This window comes from Bos taurus, chromosome 5 (assembly GCF_002263795.3).
Source record: "Bos taurus isolate L1 Dominette 01449 registration number 42190680 breed Hereford chromosome 5, ARS-UCD2.0, whole genome shotgun sequence".
NCBI lineage: Eukaryota > Metazoa > Chordata > Mammalia > Artiodactyla > Bovidae > Bos > Bos taurus.
Window position 1 is genome coordinate 59635883 of NC_037332.1, and position 23744 is coordinate 59659626.

Sequence of the window (23744 nt, forward strand, 5' to 3'; positions counted from 1 at the left end):
AATAAGCCTTTTTAAAATTACATTGGCGTACTTCAAGCCCCATCAATAACATAAACTGATAAAGCAGTATCCCTGACTCCAATCTTACATCCTTCAAATATATTTTCCATATAGCCCTAAGACTTTCCTTGATTACCAACACCCACTCTCAGGCACCCCACCTTACAATCTCCATATTTATTCTTTGTGTGCATTAAACAATAAAATAAAATTTCTGGATTTCAATTACATGTCCAATGCTTTGATTCCAACATTAAATTGTAAGTTCTCTAAAGAATATGGTTATTTATACTAAGCCCACCACAAGATCAGATGATGTTAGAGATTAAATAAAATTAATAGAATAAATGAAGATACAGAGGCAACTAAGAAAATTTTGAATCACATTCTATTTTGATAACTGACTAGCTTCTATTCTTTTATTAAATATTCCTTATATAATTAATATAGGAAAAAATATGAAGGTTCATTTAAGGAAATGATTGCTCAAATATTTTGTATATTTTTATCTCCCACTTTGGTTTTATATATTAGACCCAGGAGCAAATAGGTCCTCAGAGCACTCCCCTATGGCTGACACACTCAATATACAATTTCCCAAGCTGATGTATAAAATGAAGATTATTTATTGTTTGTTTCTTATTATTATTACCTTTTGATACAGCATATATAAAATAGTTGATTCAAGAGAAAATTCAACAATGGTTATAAAAGATTAGTAAACAGAAACCTCAATTAAATGGAATTGAAGGATCAAAGTTGGGAGTTTTCACACCTACAACAAAGCAGAGCCCAATGGGAAGGACAAAGACTCCTCTTCTTTCCTATGAAAGACAGACTCATCCAATGAAAAATCCGGGATTCTTTGTTCACTGCAGCACCTGTTGACTTAAACAAAAATACACACCTGAGAGTCATGAGTCAAATTGTATTTGGGGCAAAATGAAGTCTATAGTCTGGGAGACAACACTTCAGATAGCTCTGACAAACTACTCCAAAGATGGTCAGTATATATGTGATTTTGTTGAAGGCGTGTACATATATTTTGCACATATTTTTTTGTTCAAAAATCAAGCACACATTTTTTGAAGGTTTGTGCTGCTTACAAGGAACAGTTATCACCATGGATTTTAGTGTTTTTCTATATGTGAGGAGACACAAAAATTGGGTTCATAAAATCAGCTCCTGAAAATATCTAATTATCTGAAGACCTGTTCTCCCAGTTTTTCCCAGAGCACAGAATGCCTTATTTCTGTTCTCTACCCTGAACTCCATTCAGAGAGTGTTGAAAATCAGCAGCTGTGTCAGTACTTGATCTAATCCTTGTAGAGGTATATGGCAAATGCCAATTTGTAGTTGACATGCTCAATCTTTCTTCTTTAAAAGATTTCTCTTTCCATTGTCATTCGGGAACTTGAATGTGTCTTGCCATGGTGGCAGACCTTGAATTGCAGCTCTGTGCTTCTCCTGCATGTTTGCTGGAGAAATATCTGGCAGTCTATTTGTTTCGGGTCAACATTGCAGTCGCTCCTGCAGGGACCAGAGAAGATTCCCCAACAGCTCTAGGGCAGGTGTGCAAACAGGTGCAGTACCCTCTTTTGAGCCCATTGTTTATTACTGTTTTACCTACCAACTCTGGAGAGTGAAGATGTGTTTATCCTGGAACTGCGCTTTCACCCTCTTTGCATTTGAAGCACTCTGGCTTTATTTGGGGTCTATTTAAATGTTTTGACTTTCTGGTTAATATGTGGTTCTTTAGGTTATTAGTCATTTGGCACTTTGGTGTGATTTGAGATCAGACTCTTCCATGGAAACTGACCAGCCTGTTCCCTGCAGAAAGAGGTTGCTTCTCCTACGATGGCTAGCCTTTGACCCATTTTTAAAATTAATTTATTTATTTTAATTGGAGGCTAATTATTTTACAGTATTGTGGTGGCTTTTGCCATACATCAATGTGAACAGGGCTTTTTTCTCTGAAACAATGGTGGGTTTTTCAGGCTTTGATCCATTCCTTTGGAATGGCTACAAGAAGATTACTCTTTTTCTCTGGCAAAGACTCAGCCAGTGAAAAACAAGGACTGTGTTCACTAGAGTTCTCAACTTCCTCTTTCTTCTATAAAATGGTTCTCCTTCCCTTGGCATGCAAAAACATGCATATGGCTCGCCATGATTACAGACCACAAATTGTAATTCTCTGCTGATCCTAAACAAGCCCATATTTGCTAGAAAAAGATCTGGCAGTCTGTTTGTTTCAGGTCAAAACCCTTTAGCATGTTAGAGAAATTAGTAATAATTCATGAATCCTTTACTTTAAAAAGTAAGTTGGACATTCCAATGATTGTGTGTAAAATGTGTTATTCACTCACTCATGTTTGATTCTTTGTGGCCTACAGACTGTAGCCCTACAGGCTCTTCTGTCTATGGAATTCCCCAGGAAAGAAGGCTAGAGTGGATGGGCATTTACTTCTTCATGAGATCTTCTCAACCCAAGTATTAAACTTGGGTCCCTTGCATTGCAGGCAGATTCTTTACAGTCTGAGCCATCCGGGATTGTGTATAAGGGAAGGAGCCATTCCAAAGCTAACACTGGACAAAATAATTATTTAAACATGATAATAATGTATAAAAATAGTGTTCAGCAGAATGTCATAAAAACAAATAGAAATCAACTTTGTGAAATAAACTGTTATTTGAGATAAGTGTGAAGATTCATCTTGGACAATGCTTCTGAGCATCTCCAGAGCATCTCCAATATCCAAGACATTTACATTTGACAATGCTCACATGGAAATAAAGTACTATATGGAAAGAATATATTACCTTAAAAAAAGCTTTTGTTAGTATCTCTATGATACTCAGGAGAATAGTTTTATTGATGACCAGAGGAGTACAAAATAAACAGACACCACTCATTAGTGGAAAAGAAATAATAATCACAGAATAGTACTTTTCTTCTCCAAAAGTTTGTTTAGAGCTTCTTTGACATCTTTGTTTCTCAAAGAGTAAAAGCAGAGGATTCAACATGGGAGTGAGTAGGGTATAACACAAGTAGGCCACTTTACTGAGCTCAGGAGATGTGTCAGGAGTGAGATACATAAAAAAGACAGCACCATACAGTACACTCACGACTCCCAAGTGGGAGCTGCAAGTGGAGAAGGCTTTCTTATGCCCTTCGGTGGAGGGTATCTTTAGAACTGTGGACACAATGTACAAAAAAGAAACAATAATAACTACGATGGTAGGGAAGATAATGAGGCCAGATAAGGTGAAAGAAACCATTCTCCGGATGAATGTCATCTGTCATTTGACAGATGAAACTATCTGTCAAAGATAGTCTCTGAAGTGGGCGAGTGTCACAGTAAAAATGGTCATGGCCTGAGAAGCACAAAAGGATAAAGTAAATGTCATGCTGGTCTGAAGAATTGAACTGATACAGCCAAAAAAATAGGAACCAGCCACCAACTGAACACAGAGACGTGTTGACATCTGGACAGTGTAGAGGAGAGGATTGCAGATGGCAATGAAGCGGTCATAAGCCATGACTGCCAGGAGAAACCCCTCGGTCACAATGAAGAGGGCGAAGAGAAAGAGCTGGGTCACACAGCCTTCATAGGAGATGGACTAGCTCAAAGACCAGACGTTGCTCATAACCTTGGGTGCAATAACAGATGGATAGACGAGATCGATGAAGCAGAGGTTGCCTAGGAAGAAATACATTGGTGTGTTCAGCCGGGGATCAGTTATAATAATGACCATCATGCCAACATTCCCTAGAAGGATCATGGCATAGACAAGCAGAAAAAGCAGGAAGAGGAGAATGTGGAGCTCTGGGTGGACCCTGAAGCCTACAAGAATGAAGTCAGTAACTTCTGAGTGGTTGCATGTTCTAATCACTGTGTGATATCTATCAACTTTTTCTTTGGTAAAGAAATATGAAAGAAGTTTAATATTTTGGTGAGGAAAAGATGACTTTCAGTAAAATGGTATGATGTTGTCTTGATATATTTTTGTTATTCACCAGATCCATCAAAAATTAAATATGAAGATAATTATAAAGGGGCAAGATTTTAAATAGATCAGAGTTAGGGTCTTAGGAGTATAAATTATTTAGACAGTGAAAAGAAACCCTGTAGTAGTTGTAAAATACTTTTGAAAAATATTTTTGAAAAATAATGTATCTTATTTATATTTCTTTAAAATCCTGCCTAGAACCAAGGGACCAGATTACTTGAATTTTTGAGATTTATTCCTATCAAATTCATTCTAATGTTAATAAGTTTACAGCTAAAACCACTTATATCTAGAAAACGGAGAGTGTTTTTCCCAGAGTATTCAATAGACAAGTAGTCAGTTGGTGATTTATTATTTGTCAAAAACTCACATGCTTTCAAATTTACTCTTACCTTATATTGTTTGGTAATTTGTCATGTTCTGTAAAAAGAAGCAGCAGAACTCTGATGTTTTGTCTTGTTATCATTTTAATTTTAGAAAGAGTAAACAAATTTAATGACTATGTTACAAAAATAATTTTAAAAATCATTATGTCAAAATAAAGTGAACCCCTTTCCTCTCAAAATTTCCAAATACATGTTCATTTTCCCAGTTTCATATTCTTCCCTTAGAGAAAATAGCCTTATTTTTCTTACTGCTCTATGTAAACTACTAAACTTTCCTTTAGTAGTTGATGTTGGAAAAAGTCATTGTCCTTTGTAGAAGACAAAAAAGTGTATTTTCCAGTGATGCTTGGTTAACTCTGATATGCTTCCAGGAGTTATATTCTGTAGTGATGCAAAGTGTGTCTGAGGAATCAATCAATAGGGTAGTTCCTCTTCTGCATTGTCTAGGGCTTGAATGCTTTTAGGAAGCAAAAATAGATTGTCTTAGACATCCAAGTAGAGGTCCTGAGTCATCTGGAATCTCTGATAATCTGCTCAAATAAAAGCAACAGTTTTCATAATGGCTTTGGCATAACAGTATAAATTTTTATAATTGCAGCATTGAGCTTTTCTTTGCCTCCTGGGATATGGTCCTCCTGGGAAAGAAAGAAGTACAAATTTATTATTAAGATGTCTAGACTCCAGAGTCAAGATCCATGAGGAACATAGGGACTCCAGACTTAAAATAGAAAAGAAGAACAGAAAGAAATTGGGGGTGGGAGAGTGTGGAAGCAGCCTGAGTCTAATAGGAGTCAGCATATGTACAAGAGCTCTTTTCTAGTGAGAATCCTTTGGGAAGGACCAAAAACATCTTTTTTAAAATCATCAATCCAAAAAAAGACATATCTGAGTCAGAGTTCTAAAACACAACTCCTTGCATCTAAAAATGCAGCTCTACTCATTATTTTCTCTCAAACACTTTATTGAGAAATAATTAGTGTGAAATAAACTGTATTCACTGAGTATATATTTCTGTGAGTTTTGCCTGTTTTATACATCAATGAAACCATCACCATATCAAGACACAGAGCATTTCCATCACCTCCAAGAGACTTATCATGCCCTTTTCTAAATATGCCTGCTTCCAACTCCATTTTCAGGTAACCAGCGATATGATTTTTTTTTTGCATATAAATATGTTTGCCTATAGTATGCACCCTTTTCTCTCAGGTTTCTTTCACTGAGTAAAATGATTTTGAGATTTATTCATTTTGTAATATCTATAAGTAACTCATTCTTTTTTATTGATGAGTATTCCATTTACATATGTACCAAATTTTGCTACTCTTAAATCTTGGGCAATTGAGGTGTTTTCTGATTTCAGATATTGTGAATAAAGTCAATATAAATATTCACACACACTTATTTGATCAAGGACCCACTTCCTTCCTCTCCTCTCTCAGCACAGCATAACTTTCCTCCACTCAAACAAGTGCAGGAAAAAATACACAGATTTCTCTTCCCCTAGGTACCAGACAAAGGCTATCATGTCGCCCAGAGAGTTAAGTTGCTTTATTCATGTCTACCTGTTTGCAACCCAATGGGCCATAGTCCACCAACCTCCCCTGTCAATGGGAGTCTCCAGGCAAGACTACTAGAATGGGTTGCTGTGCCTTCCTCCAGGGGGATCTTCCCAAGCCAGGAACTGAACCACTCTTTAGTCTCCTGCATTGGAAGATGAGTTCTTTACCACTAGTGCCACCTGGGAAGCCCATCACCTTGAGAGTATCAGGCAGCAAATATATCTTATCCCCAAGGTATAAATAATGCAGAAGGTCTATTCAAAGCAAGAGTGGCTAAAATATCTTGAAGATCTCTTTCTTTATCCAGCCTCCATTCATAGGGTAGAAGCTTGACCTCTGTCATGTTACACCAAGAATACTGGAGCTCTGATTTAAGTAGCCTCATTTCAAAGAATGAAGTTTCTGTGCCAAGAGCGATAATATCATTGGCTACTGTGTGTACCCAGAAACCTGCTCCTAAATCAGAGGTGTCACATAGAGAACTGAATCACAGGTTTTGCTTAGAATGAAAAGTGTACTGTAACAGAGAGCTCCAAGTGAACTGTATATCGAACAAAGTGTGGAGCTAACTGTCGGCCAAGTAGAAGTTTACCAGAGAGTAGAGAAGGAGACAGCTAAGAAATTCCTTCTCTGGGTTTGAACAAGCATAAAAAACTGGCCTTAAAGATGATCCTTGTAAATGAGACCAAAAAAAAAATTTTTTATATCTGTTGCATTTTAAGATATATTATTTTTTAATTTATTGTTTATTGAGATAACACTGGTTTATATTATGCAAATTTTATGAATACATTATATTTCTACTTCTGTATACACTGCACAGTGCTCACCACTGAAAATTTAGTTTCCATCATGATATAATTGATCTCCTTAACCCATTTCACCCTCCACTCCCCCACCTTTTTCTCTCTGATAATCACTATTCTCTTCTCTGTATCTACATGTTTATTTTTGATTAGTTTGCTTTGCTTACTTATTTTGGTTTTTGCTTGTTTGTTTTTTGTATTCCACATATGAGTGAAGTCATATAGTATTTGTCTTTCTCTATCTAATTTATAATTTCCTTGAAGTCCATCTGTGTTATCACAATTGGAAATTTCATCTTTTTTATGGTTGAATATAATTCTATTCTATATATACACCGCATCTTCTTTATCCATCTGTCAGTGGGCCTTTAAGTTGTTTTTCTAACCTGGTTATTGTAAATAGTACTGTGGTGAACATAAGGGTGTATCAGTTCAGTTCATTTCAGTCACTCAGTCGTGTCCACTCTTTCAAACCCATGAATCGCAGCACACCAGGCCTCCCTGTCCATCACCAAATCCCGAGTTCACTCAGACTCACGTTCATCGAGTCAGTGATGCCATCCAGCCATCTCATCCTCTGTCGACCCCTTCTCCTCCTGCCCCCAAACCCTCCCAGGATCAGAGTCTTTTCCAATGAGTCAACTCTTTGCATGAGGTGGCCAAACTACTGGAGTTTCAGCTTTAGCATCATTCCTTCCAAAAAAAATCCCAGGGCTGAACTCCTTCAGAATGGACTGGTTGGATCTCCTTGCAGTTCAGGGGACTCTCAAGAGTCTTCACCAACACCATAGATCAAAAGCATCAATTCTTTGGTGCTTAGCTTTCTTCACAGTCCAACTCTCACATCCATACATGACCACAGGAAAAACCATAGCCTTAACTAGATGGACCTTAGTTGGCAAAGTAATGTCTCTGCTTTTGAATATGCTATCTAAGTTGGTCATAACTTTCCTTCCAAGGAGTAAGCGTCTTTTAATTTCATGGCTGCAGTCACCATCTGCAGTGATTTTGGAGCCCCTAAAAAAATAAAGTCTGACACTGTTTCCCCTGTTTCCCCATCTAAGGGTGCATATATACTTTCAATTAGTACTTTCATATTCTTTGGTAAATACTGAGAAGTGGAATGACTGAATCATATGCTGGCTCTGTTCTTAATATTTTGAGAAATATCCATAAGTTTTATAGTGGCTAAGCCAATTTCTATTCTCACCGAAACTCTCTGTTTCCTTTTCTCCACATCCTCACCAATACTTGTCATTTCTTGCATTTTTGATAATAGCCATTCTAACAGGCAGGAGGTGGTATCTCATTGTGACTTTGATTTGCATCAATTTGTGATGTTGAACATCTTTCATGAGCCTGTGGGCCATATGTCTGTCTCCTTTGGGAAAATGTATAATCAAGTTTTTGACCACTTTTTTTATTTCACTCATTTATTGTTGAAACACACACTGTTGTAAATGTAAAAGAAAAACCAGTGATGGAAGCAGAGAAAAAGTAAGCCTTTAGGGCTTACATTTTTTAAAGAATGATTTTTAATCGGAGAATAGTGGCTTTACAATGTTGTGTTGGTTTCTGCTGTACAACATGAACCAGCTATAAGTACACATATATCCACTCCTTCTAAGACCTCTCTCCCACCCCCACCATCCCAGCCCTCTCAGCATGGACCTGGGTTCCCTGTGCTAAACAGCCACTTTCCACTAGCTAGCTATTTTACACATGATAGAGTATATATGTCAACTCTACTCTCTCAGCTTGTCTTCCTCTCCTTCATCCTCTGTGTCCACAAATCCTTCTGTGTGTCTCTTTGCCCATTTTTTATTTGAGTTGTTTGGTTTTATATTGTTGATTTATATGCATCATTCATATATGTGGATATTGTCCACCAAAAGGACAAATTTAATTGGATTAGAATGTAGAATAATATATGTCCCAGAATTTTTAGAAAATTATACAACAAGAATTACTGGAGGCAATTCCTGAGTAGTGAATCTTACAGTAAACAAATGTTGTTCAGTCACTCAGTCTTGTCCAACTCTTTGTGACCCCATGGACTGCAGCACGCCAGGCTTCCCTGTCATTCACTATTTCCTGGATTTTGCTTAAACTCATGTCCATTGAGTCGATGATGTCATCCAACCATAATATCCTCTGTCACCCGCTTCTCCTCCTGTCTTCAATCTTTCCCAGCATCAGGGTCTTTTTCCATATGTCAGCTTGTCGCAGTAGGTGTCCAAAGTATTGGAGCCTCAGCTTCAGTATCAGTCCTTCCAATGAATACTCAGAGTTGATTTCCTTTAGGATTGGTTGGTTTGATCTCTTTGTAGTCCAAGGGACTCTCAAGAGTCTTCACCAACACCACAATTCAAAATCATCAATTCTTCAGCACTCAGTCTTCTTTATGGTCCAACTCTCACATCCATACATGACTACTGGAAAAACCACAGCTTTGACTATATGGCCTTTTGTCAGCGAATGATGTCTCTGGTTTTTAATACACTGTCTACGTTTGTCATAGGTTTTCTTCCAAGGGGCAAGACCATCTGTCAAATCATCTATCAGTGCCTATATCAGTACATCTTACATAATACAAAATATTATATATATTATACATATTGCTAACACTAGACATCAAAAATGAAAATATAAAAAGATATTAAAATGAAATGAGAAAAAGAAATTCATATTTATTTACTGGTATAAGGATTCTTGTATTGATAATTAAGAAGTAGCAATATGATTGATTTATGAGACTGTGTACTCAATTTAGTTGCTTCATGGTAGTGCAACCTACACAATTAATGAATGAATCATTATAAACTTTTATTACATAGAGTATTATAGTCATATTCACAATACAGCATTAGAAACATTGTTATTTTTTTTTAAAAAACCCACCTACCTATGATGTTCTCATGTAGTTTCTCTAATTATTGGAGAGTGACGCACACATACAATGCATGCGTGCTCACTAACTGAGTCAGGTACAGTTATTTGCAACCCCTGGACTGTCACCCGCCAGGCTCCTCCATCCATGGGATTCTCTAGGAAAGAATACTGGAGTGAGTTGCCATTTCCTACTATAGGGAATCTTCTCAACTGAGGGATCAAACTTGCGTCTCTTGAATCTCCTGCATTGGCAGGCAGATTCTTTACCACTGAGACACCTGGGAAGCCCGCCAATACTGTACCATACTGTAATACACAGTGTATTGCATTGACAAAAAGTTTATTCAGGTTTTCATAACAGAGTACAGAAAAACCCAAATGAATTTTTTGGTCAACCCAGTAGTAGAAGGGTTCATGTCATAAAAGAAATCAAACGCAGTCTTTAATAATTGGAGTCCTTCTGCCAAATTGCCTAATGTCATTTGTCTCTGGCACTGCTTCTTCTGTATCTCCTTCCTACTCAGCTGGCACTGATTGAGAGCCACTCATTTCCATCAAATCTTCTGTTGATTCTTTTGTTGTGGTATTTATCAGTTCTTGAATTTCTCCAACATCCATATCTTGAAACACTTTACCCACTTCACCACCTTTGTTTGTCATATCTTCAATATCTTCATGATTTTCTTGATTGGCTCTGTTGTCAATCATGTGAAGTCATGCACAACATCTTGAACCAGTTCTCCAGCAGGACTTTACTATTTCAGGATTTTTGGCTTCACAGATTTTCTATAACAATGATGGAATCTTCAATGGTATACTCCTTTCAGACTTTCATGATCTCTCTATCAGGTTTCTCTTCCATATCACTGACAATCTTTCACTAAATTATCATGTGTAATGAGCCTTAAAGATCCTTACACCCCCTGATCTAGGGGCTGAATTAGAGATGTTGTGTTCAGGGGACAAGTAGACACTTTTGGTGTTTAACTCATGGGGTTCCGGGTGGCCTGGGACATGGTCCTATATTAAAAAAAAAAAAAAAATTTAAGACAGACATCTCCTGCAAGGTGCTTTCAAAAGCATCAGTGGAACCAATTCAGGAGAAAGAAGTTACTCATCTAGTCTTTCTTGCTTTTCAAAAAGAGACTGGCAGCTGCAATTTATCTTTTCCCTTTAAAACTTGGGGATTAGTAGTTTTATAAATAAGGATATTCTTGATCATAAACCTAAACACATTTGCACAAAACAGTAGGGTAAGCCTATCCATTCCTGCCTTGAATCCTGGGGCTCACTTCCTTCCCCTTCTAATAAGTATCCTCTGTGACAGTTTCTTCACAGAACAGGGCACTTTTCTTCTGCATTAAAAACTGGTTCAGCCAGATATCCTCTCTCCTCAATGATTTTCTTACTGGCATTTGGGAGCTTATCGGCTGCCTCTTGATCAGCAGAAGTTGCTTCCCCAATTTTCTTGACACTTCTTAAGCCAAACCTCTTTCTAAAATTATCAAACCATCCTTTGCTTTCATCAAATTCTCCAGTTTAGTCCTTCACCTTGCTTTTGTTTTACATTGGCATATAACTTTACTTTTTCTCAAATCATATTAGAATATATAGATATGTCTTTCTCCTAGCAATCCTGCACCCAGTAAAATATGCATTTTTAATATGACATAAAGTATTTACAAAAGTACAAAATTTTCATATGTACTGCTGTAGCCACAGCAAGCTACAGCTTCACAAATTCTTTAAAAAAAAAAAAGTCCTTACACTGGATTCATTCATCTTAAAATGGAAGGCAACCATAGCTGTAGACCTCAATCTTCAGTAGATACCTAGCAATTCAACTTTTTCATGTAAGGTCATGACTATTCTCTGCTTCTTAGGAGCACTTCCTGCACCATTAGTGGCACTTCATAGGAGTCCTGAGATGTTGTTATTTAAGGTATTGCACTAAACATAATGAAAAATTTACAAGAACTGGGAGAGATCACTTTTTATTGTGGTACCCAGTTTATTGGAAAGATTAACAGCTCACATAGAGATGATTAGTGTCCTGTAGTGTTTTAAGTGGATACTCACATCACTTGAGCTCACCACAATAGCAACAGGAGGTAACTACAAATATATTATAGTAGTACGATATGTACTACAATCAATTTCCTGTAATTATTATTTAACACTCCAATGTTACATTTTTAAAATTTCTCTCAACTGAAAATAGTGCCAGGTATGGTCTAGAGTAGTATCTATATATATTTTATGCAATCATGACATACCTAATTTTTCTTAATTATTTTCAATATTTCTAGGCTACATAGTTCATCTGTAAGTTTTTTCAAATTGTTGCAAATATTCAAAAACAACTTCTAATACATTTATTAAAACCAATTTGTGTGCAAGTGAATCTGCACATTTAAAACTAATGTTGTTCAAGGATAAGCTCTATAGTCATACACTATAATGCCAGGGTTAGGTCTTCAACATATTAATTCTGAAAAACATAATTCAGCCCATAACACTTTCTTTTCTTGTCTATTGCCTTAGCTAAGACTTCAACTGTAGTTGAAGGTTGAAAAGGTTTTGCAATGGGGACTTCCTTGCTTTGTTCCTAATTTTATCAGGAAAGCTTCTGCTTCTCACCTTAAATATGATCTTAGCTCTAGATTTTCGGTAGATGTTACTTGTCAAGTTAAGGAAATTCTCTATTCCTGGCTTGCTAAGAGCTCCTTTACTTTTTATATGTTTGTACCATCACCACACATATCATTCAGTTTTAAAATGATGAGACACACCTTCTTTGCTGTATTGTCTCATACTAATGTTATTATGTTCTGCATATTTTACTTATAATTTTTATTAACTTTACTTATTTTAAGTGAAACAAAGATGAATGTTTTTAATGATAAAAGGTGCAATTCACAAAGATAGACATCATAAAAAATTAGACCCCTTGACAACAAAAAAACAAAGATTCATAAAGCAAATACAGGAGAAACATAAGAAAAAAGAACAAAACTATATCATCATAGTGAGACGTATTAACATTTCTCTAAGAATATTCTATCAACTGTAGAAAAAACAAGAATAGGAGCATTCTGAAGGATGTCATTAATAATTTAATATAATATATATTTATGGAATTAATTTATATTAGTTATATCCTGCTGCTGCTGCTAAGTCGCTTCAGTCGTGTCCGACTCTGTGCGACCCCATAGACGGCAGCCCACCAGGCTCCGCCACACCTGGGATTCTCCAAGCAAGAACACTGGAGTGGGTTGCCATTTCCTTCTCCAATACATGAAAGTGAAAGTGAAGTAGCTCAGTCGTGTCGGACTCTTCCCGACCCCACGGACTGCAGCCTACCAGGCTCCTCCATCCATGGGATTTTCCAGGCAAGAGTACTGGAGTGGGTTGCCATTTCCTTCTCCGAATCATATCCTACATAAATATAATTAGAATTTTGTATCTCATGTGTTATTAGAAGTCTGTAGGACATTTAGAAAAACTGGCAAAAAAGATAAGCATTACTACATTTCAAAAAGTAAAATTCTTTTTTGTGTGTATGGTTCAGTCATACATATACAAAGATGATATTTTTCTCCATTATAGGTTATTGCAAGCTATTGACTATAGATAGTTCCCTGTGCTATACAATAAACCTTTCCTGCTTGTTTCATATCTATTTTTTTAATTAGAAATCTAGCATTCTACTTATACTAAGTCAAACAAGGGGAATCAAAATGTCATAAATCTTTAGTTAGCAAAAATCCATACATTTTCTAAAATATGTATTATTTATATATCTGTATACAAAAACTTTTCTACTACACTTGATAAAGGCTTGAGAAAGAACATCAGTAAAAAAGGAGATGGAGAAATTGGAAAACATAACCTAAATAAAATAGGAGCACTGAATATGAAATAGAAAAAGTGAAACAAACTATAAAAGTAAAAGATCCTCAAATAGTCCAGTTGTTTATAATATGGTTGCTCATAAGAAACATATCTGGAGCTCTGCCCAAAAATAATAATAATAATAATAAGCAATACCTGGGCAATTGTGTTTTTCAAAAAATTCCAACATAAGTCTCATAATGCATCTGGATTTTATTTTTTTAATAACTTCTTTATTATGTTGTAAGTTCTTTTATTTAAAGCTCATATATCACATATATACTCATCAAACCATTTTCACCCGTGTATGTATATCACGGCAAAAATTGAAATGCTTATATAATAAAAAAAAATGTATCTTATGTATTTACATGAGAGGGAGAGGGTGGGATGCTTTGGGAGAATGGCTTTGAAACATGTATAATATCATATATGAAATGAGTCGCCAGTCCAGGTTCGATGTACAATACTGGATGCTTGGGGCTGGTGCACTGGGACAACCCAGAGGGATGGTACAGGGAGGGAGGAGGGAGGAGGGTCCAGGATGGGGAACACCTGTATACCTGTGGCGGATTCATGTTGATATATGGCAAAACCAATACAATATTGTAAAGCATCTGGATTTTAAAAAGCAATTACAGATTATTCTATTCAGTGGTAGTTTTGGTGATATAGAATTTTATAATTTTTCTGTTGACCAGTCATGATACTGTGGTATTAAGTGGGTAATAGTTACATAATTGGACTTCCCTGGTGGCTCACATGGTAAAGCCTCTGTCTACAGTGAGGGAGACCTGGGTTCAATCCCTGGGTCGGGACAGTAGTAAAAGATGTTGATCAGTTTTCACAATCAATAACCAGACAAAAAATAAAAGATAATTATAATTGCAAGCCATGAAGGAAACATAATCAGCCTAACAATATAAAATAATTACATACAAGTAGGTGGGCCAAGCAGAAGGATGTGGTAAGCAGAAGTGCATACATGCACAAGTTTTCACCTACTCAGCCAGTCTGTGTTTTTTGATAGGTGCATTTAATCCATTACATTTAATGTAATTATCCTATTATCTATTACCAGTTTCCTAATTGTCTGTGGTTTATTTTCTGTGGATAGGGCTTTCCATTTTCTTGTCTTCTGCTTAAAGAAGTTCCTTTAGCATTTGTTGTAAAGCTGATTTGGTGGTGCTGAATTATTTTAGCTTTTGCTTATCTGGAATGCTTTTGATTTCTCCATCAAATCTGAAGAAGAGTCTTGCTACATAGAGTACTCCTGGCTGTAAGTTTCTTTCATTTCATCACATTAAATATGTCATGCCATTCCCATCTGGCTTGTAGAGTTTCTGGTAAGAAATCAGCCTGTGACTAATGTCAGTGTGTGGCAAAACCCACTACAATATTGTAAAGTAATTAGCCTTCAATTAAAATACATAAATTTTGAAAAAAAGAAAGAAATCAACCTGATGAGAGTTCCCTTGTATGTTGTCATTTTTCCCTTGTTGCTTTTAATATTTTATCCTTGTCTTTAATTTTTTATGAGTTTGATTACTATGTGTCCTGGTGTGTTCTTCCTTTGGTTTATCCTGCCTGGGATTCTCTCTGCTTCCTAGACTTGATTATTTCCCTTCCCATGTTAGAAAGTTTTCAGCTATTATCTCTTCAAATATTTTCTTAGGTCTTCTCTCTCTGTCTCTTCTCCTTCTGGGGCCCCTATACTGCAAATGTTCATGCTTTTAATGTTGTTCCAGATCTCTTAGGCTATCTTCATATCTTTTCAATCTTTATTCTATATTCTGTTCTGAGGCAGTGATTTCCACCAAACTGTCCTTCAGGTCATTTATCTCTGTTTACACCTCAGTTATTCTGCTCTGGAATCCTTCTAGCGCATTATTCATTTCTGTTTGCTTCTTCTTTAGTTCTTGTAGATCTTTGGTAAATATTTTTTGTGTCTTCTCAACCTTTGCTCCATTCCTTTTCTGAGAACCTGAATCATATTCACTATCATTATTCTAAATTCTTTTTCTGGAAGGTTGCCTATCTCTACTTCATTTAGTTGTTTTTCTGGGGTTTTATCTTATACCTTCATCTGGGAGGCAGCTTTCTGCTTTTTCATGCTGATTAGCTTTCTGTAATTGTGGTTTTAATGTGACATTAAGAAGAGGGAGCAAGAATGCATAAACAAATTACACAAAAAAGATCTTCATGATCCAGATAATCATGATGGTGTGATCACACACCTAGAGCCAGACATCCCGGAATGCAAAGTAAAGTGGGCGTTAGGAAGTATCACTGTGAACAAAGCTACTGTATATGATGGAATTCCAGTTGAGCTGTTTCAACTCCTAAAAGATGATGCTGTGAAAGTGTGGCACTCAATATGCCAGCAAATTTGGAAAACTCAGCAGTGGTCACAGGACTGGAAATGATCAGTTTTCATTCCAATCCCAAAGAAAGGCAATGCCAAAGAATGTTCAAACTACCACACAATTGCACTCATCTCACATGCTAGCAAAGTAATGCTCAAAATTCTCCAAGCCAGGCTTCAGCAATATGTAAACCATGAACTTCCAGATGTTCAAGCTGGTTTTAGAATAGGCAGAGGAACCAGAGATCAAATTGCCAACATCCGCTGGATCATTGAAAAAGTAAGAGAGTTCCAGAAAAATACCTATTTCTGCTTTATTGACTATACCAAATCCTTTGAATGTGTGGATACAAAAAACTGGAAAATGCTTAAAGAGATGGGAATACCAGACCACGTGACCTGCCTCCTGAAAATCTGTATGCAGGTAAAGAAACAACAGTTAGAATGAAACATGGAACAGCAGACTGATTCCAAATCAGGAAAAGATTACGTCAAGGATGCATATAGTAACCCTGATTATTTAACTTATATGCAGAGTGCATCATGTGAAATGCTTGGCTGGATGAAGCACAAGCTTGAATCAGTTTTGCTGGGATAAATATCAATAACCTCAATATGCAGATGACACCACCCTTATGGCAGGAAGTGAAGAAGGACTAAAGAGCTTCTTGATGAAAGTGAAAGAGGAGAGTGAAAAAGTTGACTTAAAACTCAACATTCAGAAAACAAAGATCACAGCATCAGGCCCCATCACTTCATGGGAAACAGATGGGGAAACAATAGAAACAGTGGCAGACTTTATTTTGGGGGGGCCTCAAGATGATGCAGATGGTAACTGTAGCCATGAAATTAAAAGATGCTTGCTCCTTTAAAGAAAAGCTCTGACCAACCTAGACTGCATATTAAAAAGCAGAGACATTACTTTGCCAACCAAGGTCTGTCTAGTCAAAGCTATGGTTTTTCCAGTAGTCATGTATGGATGTGAGAGTTCGACTATAAAGAAAATCAAGCACTGATGAATTGATGCTTTGAACTGTGGTATTGAGAAGACTCTTGAGAGTCTCTTGGACTGCAAGGAGATCCAACCAGTCAATCCTAAAGGCAGTCAGTCCTGAATATTCAGCACTGATGCTGAAACTGAAGCTCCACAACTTTGGCCACCTGATGCAAAGAACTGACTCACTGGTAAAGACCCTGATGCTGGGAAAGATTGAAGGCGGGAGGAGAAGGGAATGACAGAGGATGAGATGGTTGGAAGCTTCACTGACTCGATGGACATGAGTTTGAATAAGCTCCAGGAGTTGGTGATGGACAGGGAAGCCTGGCATGCTTCAGTCCATGGGGTCGCAAAGAGTCGGCCACGACTGAGCAGCTGAACTGAACAGAATAAGATTTTGTTTTAGTCGCTGTGGGATTGTGTTTCTTCTTGCTTCTTCTGTCTGCCCTCTGATGGAGAAGGCTAAGAGGCTTGTGTAAGAATTTCCTGATGGGAGGGAGTGGTGGTGGGAAAAACTAGGTCTTACTCTGGTGGGCAGGGCCTTGCTCAGTAAAGCTTTAATCCAATTATCTACTGTTGGGTAGGGTTGCACACCCTGCCTGGTAGTTTTTTTGGCCTGAGGTAACCCAGGGTCTGTGGTCAAGTTAATGGTGACTTCCAAGAGTGTTTATGCTGAAGGGAACCTTCCCTGACAGCTCCTGCCAGTCACCCCGTCCCCGCAGTGAGCCCCTGCGGACCCATGCCTCCACAGGACACCCTCCAAGCCCAGCTGGTAGTTTTGGTTCAGTTTCCTGTGGAGTCCCTGCTCCTTTCCTCTGAGTCTTGGTGCGTGTGAGATTTTGTTTATGCCCTCCAAATCTGGAGTCTCTGTTTCTCCCAGTCCTGTCTTATAATCAGATCCTGCTGGGCTTCAACGTCAGAGTCCCTGGGGATTCCCAGTCCTTTTGTCAGGTCCCCAAGCTGGGAAGCCCGAAGTAGGGTTCAGAATAGTCACAATAGTGTGAGAACTTCTTTGGTATTATTGTTCTCCATTTTGTGGAATTTGATTTTATCAGCATTGTGCCCCTCCTACCATCTCACTGCTGCTGCTTCTTTGTCTTTGGACGTTGGGTATATTTTTTTGGCAGGTTCCAGCATCCTCCTGTCGATGGTTGTTCAACAGCTAGTTGGGATTTTAGTCCTTTTGCAGAAGGGTATGAGCGCATGTCCTTCTACCCTTCCACACCACCATCTTGAAATGGAACCCCTACTTGTAATTTTTAAGTAAAGCTTTTTAAAATTACATTGGCATACTTCAATCCCCATCAATAACATAAACTGATAAGCAGTTTCCCTGACTACAATCGTACGACTTGAAATATATTTTCCATGTATCCCTAAGACTTTCCTTGATTACCAACACCCACTCTCAGGCATCCAACCTTACAATATCCATGTTTACTGCCTGCATACAATAAACAGTAAAATAAAATCTCTGTATTTTAATTGTATGTCCAATGATCTGATTCCAACATTAAACTGTATGTTTCCTGAACAATAAGGTTATCTGTACCCACGGCTACCACAAGATCAGAACATACTGTTGCTGATCAGTCATCAGGTCATGTCCATCTCTTTGCAACCCCATGGACCTAGCACGCCAGGCCTTACTATGCCTCACCATCTCCCTGTCCCTCATCATCTCCTGGAGTTTATAGGCATTAAATAAAATTAATAGAATAAATGAAGGTACAGAGGCATAGCATGTAAATTTGGGGTCACCCTCTATTTTAGTGATTACTTATCTTCTATTGTCACCCTGTTTATTTAACTTATATTCAGACTACATCATGAGAAACGCTGGACTGGAAGAAACACAAACTGAAATCAAGATTGCTGGAAGAAATATCAATAACCTCAGATATGCAGATGACACCACCCTTATGGCAGAAAGTGAAGAGGAACTCAAAAGCCTCTTGATGAAAGTGAAAGTGAAGAGTGAAAAAGTTGGCTTAAAGCTCAACATTCAGAAAACGAAGATCATGGCATCCGGTTCCACCACTTCATGGGAAATAGATGGGGAAACAGTGGAAACAGTGTCAGACTTTAATTTTCTGGGCTCCAAAATCACTGCAGATGGTGACGGCAGCCATAAAATTAAAAGATGCTTACTCCTTGGAAGGAAAGTTATGACCAACCTAGATAGCATATTCAAAAGCAGAGACATTACTTTGCCAACAAAGGTTCATCTAGTCAAGGCTATGGTTTTTCCTGTGGTCATGTATGGATGTGAGAGTTGGACTGTGAAGTTGGACTGTGAAGAAGGCTGAGCGCCAAAGAATTGATGCTTTTGAGCTGTGGTGTTAGAGAACACTCTTGAGAGTCCCTTGGACTGCAAGGAGATCCAACCAGTCCATTCTGAAGATCAGCCCTGGGATGTCTTTGGAAGGAATGATGCTAAAGCTGAAACTCCAGTACTTTGGCCACCTCATGCAAAGAGTTGACTCATTGGAAAAGACTCTGATGCTGGGAGGGGTTGGGGGCAGGAGGAGAAGGGGATGACAGAAGATGAGATGGCTGTGGCATCACTGACTCGATGGAGTAACTCTTAGTGAACTCTGGGAGTTGGTGATGGACAGGGAGGCCTGGCATGCTGCAATTCATGGGGTCACAAAGAGTCAGACACGACTGAGCAACTGATCTGATCTGATCTGATCTTCTATTCCTTTATTAGATATTTCTTACATAATTACTATAGGAACAATTATCAAAGTTCATTCAAGGGAATGATTGCCTCAACAAATTTGATATCTCTGTCTCCCACTTTGATTTTTTTAATTAGTGTCCGGGAACAAGCAGGTCCTCAGAGCACTCCCCAATGCCTGACAAACTCAATGTACAATTTCCCAAGTTCATGTATGTAATGAAAATTATTTATTGTTTGTTTCTCCTTATTATTACTTCCTCTTGATAGAACACGTATAAAATAGCTTATTCAACTGAAAATTCACAAATGATTGTAAAAATTAGTAAACAGAAACCTCTGAAATAAAGTTGGAAACTAAAAGTTGGGGACTTTCACACCTACACCAAAAGCAGAGCCCAACTGTAAAGAAAAAGACTCTTCTACTTTCTTGTCAAGGACTCAGCCAATGAAAAGTCAAGGGCACTTTTTTTCACTACAGCACCAGTCAAAGCTTAAAGACAATACACAACATGAGAGTCGTAAGACAAATTTTATTTGGGATAAAATGAGGACTGTAGTCCAGGAGACAGAATCTCAGATAGCTCTGAGAAACTACTCCAAAGGTGGTCAATATATATGTGATTTTGGTGAAGCAGGAGTACATGCAATCAAGCACATATTCTTTGCAGAAGGTTTCTATTACTCACAAGCAACAGTCATCACCATGAAGGATTTTAATGCTTTTTCTAGATATGAGGAGATACAAGAATGGGCTCATCAAATCAGCTCCTGAAAATATCAAAGTATCTTAAGACTTATTCTGCCAGTTTTTCCCAGAGCACATAATACCTCATTTCTGCTCTCTACCCTGAACTCCTTTCAGGGGTATTGAAAATCAGCAGCTGTACCAGCATGTGATTTTAAATCCTTGTAGAGGTAGATGGCAAATGCCAGTTTGTAGTTGACATGATCAATCTTTATTTTTTCTTCTTTAAAAGAGTTGTCCTTCATTTGTCATTTGGGAATTTGCATGTGTCTTGCCCTGGTGGCAGACCTTGAATTGCAACTCTGTGCTTCTCCTCCATGTTTGCTAGAGAAATATCTGTCAGTCTATTTGTTTCAGATCAACATTTCAGTGGACTTCACAAGAGCCTGAGAAGACTCCCAACAGTTCTAGGACTGGTGTGCAAATAGGTCCAATATCCTCATTTGAGTCATTGTTGTTTACTGTTTTTCTCACCAACCCTGGGGTTTGAAGGATGTCTTACTTCTGGAACTGAGCTTTCACCCTCTTTGCATTTGAAGCTCTCCTGGCTTTATTTGGGATCTATTTAAAACTTTGCCTTTCTGGTTAAGGTGTTGTTGTTAGGCTAGTAGTTGTTTGGCGCTTTGATGTGATTTGAGATCAGACTATTTCATGACTGACTAGCCTTCAGCCTGTACTCTGCAGAACAGTGGCTGCTCCTTCTAAGGTGGCTAGCCTTCAACCCATTCATTCAGGAACAGAGGTGTTTTTTCTGTGAAACAATGTTGGGCTTTTCAGCCTTTGATCTAGTTCTTTTGAAGGGCTAAAAGATTATTCTTCTTACCTAGCAAAGTCTCAGCCAGTGAAAAGCCATGGTCTTGTGCACAAGAGCTTTCCCAATTTCCTCTTCCTTCTTATAGAACTGTTCTCCTTCCTTTGGCATGCAGAGACTTGCATGTGGCTCACCATGAATACAGACCACAAATTGCAATTCTCTGATGATCCCGAAGTCCCAAAGTCTGCTCAATCAAGTCCGACTCTTTGGCATCTGCTGATCTCAAAGTCTGGATCTCAAAGTCTGCTCAGTCAAGTCCGACTCTTTGTGACCCCATGGAATGTAGAATGCTAAGCTCCTCAGTCCGTGGAATTCTCCAGGGAAGAATATTAGAATGGGTAGCCATTCCCTTCTCCAGGGATCACCCTGACCCAGGGATTAAACCAGGGTCTCTTGCATTGCAGGTGGATTCTTTACCGTCTGAGCCACTAGGAGTTGTGTGTAAGAGAAGGAGCCATTCCAAAGACTAAACTAGACAAAATAACTGCTTAAGCACTATAATAATATATAAAAACAGTGTTCTACAGTATGCCATAAATAGAAACCAGTTTTTTGAAATAAAATGTTATTTGAGATTAGTATGAAGATTCATCTTGAAAAATGTATCTGCAATGTCCAGAGCATCTCCAAAATCCAAGATATTTATGTTTGACAATGCTACTGCTGCTCCATTGAAGACTTCAGTAAGTGACTAAGTCACTAAGTCACTTCAGTCGTGTCTGACTCTGTGCGACCCCATAGACGGCAGCCCACCAGGCTCACCCATCCCTGGGATTCTCCAAGCAAGAACACTGGAGTGGGTTGCCATTTCCTTCTCCAGTGCATGAAAGTGAAAAGTGAAAGTGAAGTCACTCAGTCATGTCTCATCTTCAGGGACCCCATGGACTGCAGTCTTCCAGGCTCCTCTGCCCATGGGATTTTCCAGGCAAGAGTACTGGAATGGGGTGCTATTGCATTCTCCAATGACAATGCTAAGATGGGGAAAAAGTAGCATATGGAAATAATACACTACCTTTAAAAAGCTTTTGATAATATTTCTATGATACTGAGGAGAATACTTTCATTGATGACCAGAGGAGTACAAAATAAACAGACACCACTCATTAGTGGAAGAGAAATAATAATCACAGAATAGTACTTTTCTTCTCCAAAAGTTTGTTTAGAGCTTCTTTGACATCTTTGTTTCTCAGAGAGTAAATCAGAGGATTCAACATGGGAGTGAGTAGGGTGTAACACAAGGAGGCCACTTTACTGAGCTCAGGAAATGTGTCAGGAGTGAGATACATAAAAAAGACAGCACCATACAGTACACTCACGACTCCCAGGTGGGAGCTGCAAGTGGAGAAGGCTTTCTTACGCCCTTCGGTGGAGGGTATCTTTAGAACTGTGGACACAATGTACAAATATGAAATAACAATAACTATGATGGTAGGCAAGGTAATGAGGCCAGATAAGGTGAAAGAAACCATTCTCAGGATGAAGAGGTCAGAACAAGATAGTCTTTGAAGTGGGCGAGTGTCACAGTAAAAATGGTCAATGGCCCGAGAAGCACAAAAGGATAAAGTAAATGTCATGCTGGTCTGAAGAATTGAACTGATACAGCCAAAAAAATAGGAACCAGCCACCAACTGAGCACAGAGACGTGTTGACATCTGGACAGTGTAGAGGAGAGGATTGCAGATGGCAATGAAACGGTCATAAGCCATGACTGCCAGGAGAAACCCCTCGGTCACAATGAAGAGGGCGAAGAGAAAGAGCTGGGTCACACAGCCTTCATAGGAGATGGACTTTCTCTCAGACCAGAAGTTGCTCATAGCCTTGGGTGCAATAACAGATGAATAGACGAGATCGATGAAGGAGAGGTTGCCTAGGAAGAAATACATTGGTGTGTTCAGCTGGGGATCAGTTATAATAATGACCATCATGCCAACATTCCCTAGAAGGATCATGGCATAGACAAGCAGAAAAAGCAGGAAGAGGAGAATGTGGAGCTCTGGGCGGACCCTGAAGCCTACAAGAATGAAGTCAGTCATGTCTGAGTAGTTGCTTGTTCCCCTGTCACCCATGGCAGAAACCTGCAGAGAGGTACAAAGCAAAATAAGCAAACGAACTCTTGGTTGTCATCCTCTTTACCAATCATCTTACTGTATTAGAAGTCATGAAACTGTTCTAAAATCATTATTTATTTTTACCTTAAAAGTTACTAATTTATACAAGTGGTGAAATTAGATCTTTTCCTTCTGAATCTAATACAGTGTCTTCCCACCAAATACCCTTCACAGTGCATGAAGCACTTTTGTATATATTTCCAACTCATGATTTATGTAATAAATGTAATGTCAGGAAATAGTGATTGCAAGAGAGCACAAATATTTCAATAAATGACATTTTGGAAGCAATTTTGGAGTCTGAGTTTGGAGATAAGGGCTTCAGTAGTCTACTTTAGGAAAACTTAGCTTGGCAGGCATAGAGTACCAGCAGATACAAAGGAAATGATTGAATTTTAAGATATCTAAAAGGTGCAATTATTTTTTGCCAGTAATGGAAACCATGGATTCTGATATAATGTGTATACTCACAAAGAAA

The 23744-nt window shown here is 38.1% G+C and overlaps 1 protein-coding gene and 1 pseudogene across 1 annotated transcript; both read right to left on the reverse strand.

Annotated features, from left to right (window-relative positions):
• OR9K14P (olfactory receptor family 9 subfamily K member 14, pseudogene) lies at window positions 2934–3885 on the reverse strand (annotated as a pseudogene).
• Window positions 22283–23224, reverse strand: OR9K2 (olfactory receptor family 9 subfamily K member 2). The gene has a single exon (NM_001389900.1). The coding sequence runs from the start codon at window positions 23222–23224 to the stop codon at window positions 22283–22285; it is 942 nt and encodes a 313-aa protein (NP_001376829.1).
• Window positions 23225–23744: the final 520 nt, after the last annotated feature.

Excerpts from the sequence above, each read along its gene's own strand:
- OR9K2 (NM_001389900.1), bottom strand. The coding sequence starts at position 23,224 with ATGGGTGACAGGGGAACAAGCAACTACTCAGACATGACTGACTTCATT.